The sequence below is a fragment of the Austrofundulus limnaeus genome, unplaced genomic scaffold, assembly GCF_001266775.1.
Source record: "Austrofundulus limnaeus strain Quisiro unplaced genomic scaffold, Austrofundulus_limnaeus-1.0 Scaffold2215, whole genome shotgun sequence".
NCBI classification, from domain to species: Eukaryota; Metazoa; Chordata; class Actinopteri; order Cyprinodontiformes; family Rivulidae; genus Austrofundulus; species Austrofundulus limnaeus.
The window spans coordinates 24,362-25,935 of NW_013954617.1; the positions used below are offsets into that span (position 1 = coordinate 24,362).

At 40.3% G+C, this 1,574-nt stretch overlaps 1 protein-coding gene across 1 annotated transcript in view; it reads left to right on the forward strand.

Annotated features, from left to right (window-relative positions):
• Nucleotides 1-1,152, forward strand: part of LOC106537261 (ELAV-like protein 1) — a gene marked incomplete at its 5' end in the record, with an annotated part of 14,378 nt that extends 13,226 nt beyond the window's left edge. The window contains 1 exon segment of the mRNA XM_014034648.1: nucleotides 308-1,152. Within this exon segment, the coding sequence (XP_013890102.1) occupies nucleotides 308-626 (319 nt within the window).
• Between the last annotated feature and the right edge of the window lie 422 nt (nucleotides 1,153-1,574).

The following is a 1,574-nucleotide window of genomic DNA, read 5'->3' on the forward strand; positions in this document are numbered from 1 at the left end:
GATCATCCCACGGAGTACCTTCATTCTTGGACCAGCGTATTTCTATCTCTGTTGTTAAATAAATATTGCCATAACATCACCTTCTAGTGTCAGTTGTTAAAAAATAAATATCTGCCAAAATCAGAATCTGCAGGTCAGACTTTGCAAAGCTTGGTGATAGGTTAGAGAACTGCAGTCGGTGCACCCCTACAGCCTAGAGACAGTGCCTTGATTGGCTGTTCATGATTGGGTCACCTGTTTGAGCTGACTGATTCTGATGTTGCATATAAATATCAAAACCAACTGCTGACTTCCTGTTTCGTTCAAGGTTTTCTCCAATGAGCGTCGACCACATGGGTGGTGGGGGTGCAGCCTCTGGGAGCCCATCCTCTGGTTGGTGCATCTTCATCTATAACCTGGGTCAGGAGGCAGACGAGGCGATGCTGTGGCAGATGTTTGGGCCGTTTGGTGCTGTTGTCAATGTTAAAGTGATCCGAGACTTTAACACCAACAAGTGCAAAGGTTTCGGCTTTGTTAGCATGGCAAACTATGAGGAGGCCGCCATGGCAATCCACAGCCTGAATGGGTACCGGCTGGGTGACAAAGTCCTGCAAGTGTCCTTCAAGACCAGCAAAGGACACAAGTAAAGAGGCCGTGAGGGGGCGGAGCTAAGATCACAACATGTGTTTGTATCAGTACAATTTTTCAACTGAAATAGTTTAGATTTTTCCCCTGAGCATGTGGTTCTTACTTTGAAGATAACTGAAATAATTCTCTTAAAAATCAGATCTTTTGTTCCTGAAGGTGGACCTTCTGGATGATTGACAGCTGTCAGACCAGGGAAACGTTCTGCTTTGTGTTGTTTTTTTAAGTTTTTTTTTATGTAGAGTTTCTTTGGGTCTGCAAACATCTGAAGTGTTTAAACGTTTTATTCTCCCACCTGTTCACGTATTTAGTGTGAAGATCTTTGATGTATTAAATGTCTTTGAATTTCTGCATTGRTTGTGTCTTCATTTTCTCAGATGACTGACAGCTGTCTGTTTCACAAAAAAACATTTAATATTTGTACAAATTAACACCTGAACTACCATCTGATGCTCATTTATTTTTACTTTTTTATTTCATTGTGATGTTAAACTGTTTATTCACCAATAAATCTGTTCATGATAATTATTTTGTGACCTTTGAGTTTATGTAAAAAGTAGACATGTTTTACATCCTTGCTTTTCACATTGAAATCCTTCAGCTGGAGTCCATAAAGTGGAGCTGCAGTGCTTTGGTCTGAATTCCTCCTTTTTCTAACTTTACCAGCTCCTCTTTCACCACTTTTCTCATGGTTTTTACAATTTAATTAAAAGATGAGAACAAGAGAAGACTTGTCCATCCAGACTTACATGTTGGACCAACAWCCCCTGTCTGTCTGGAATCAGCAGGGTTGGATGAGCACTCATTCAGACATGTCATCCTGTAAAACAAACTCAGATCAAAAACATGAGACAATAATAAGCTCGTTCCAACGGTCAACTTGTTGCTTTCAGGAACTCAAAGAAATGAAGAGAAAACATTGTGGAGGTCAGTGAATCTTACTTTTATTG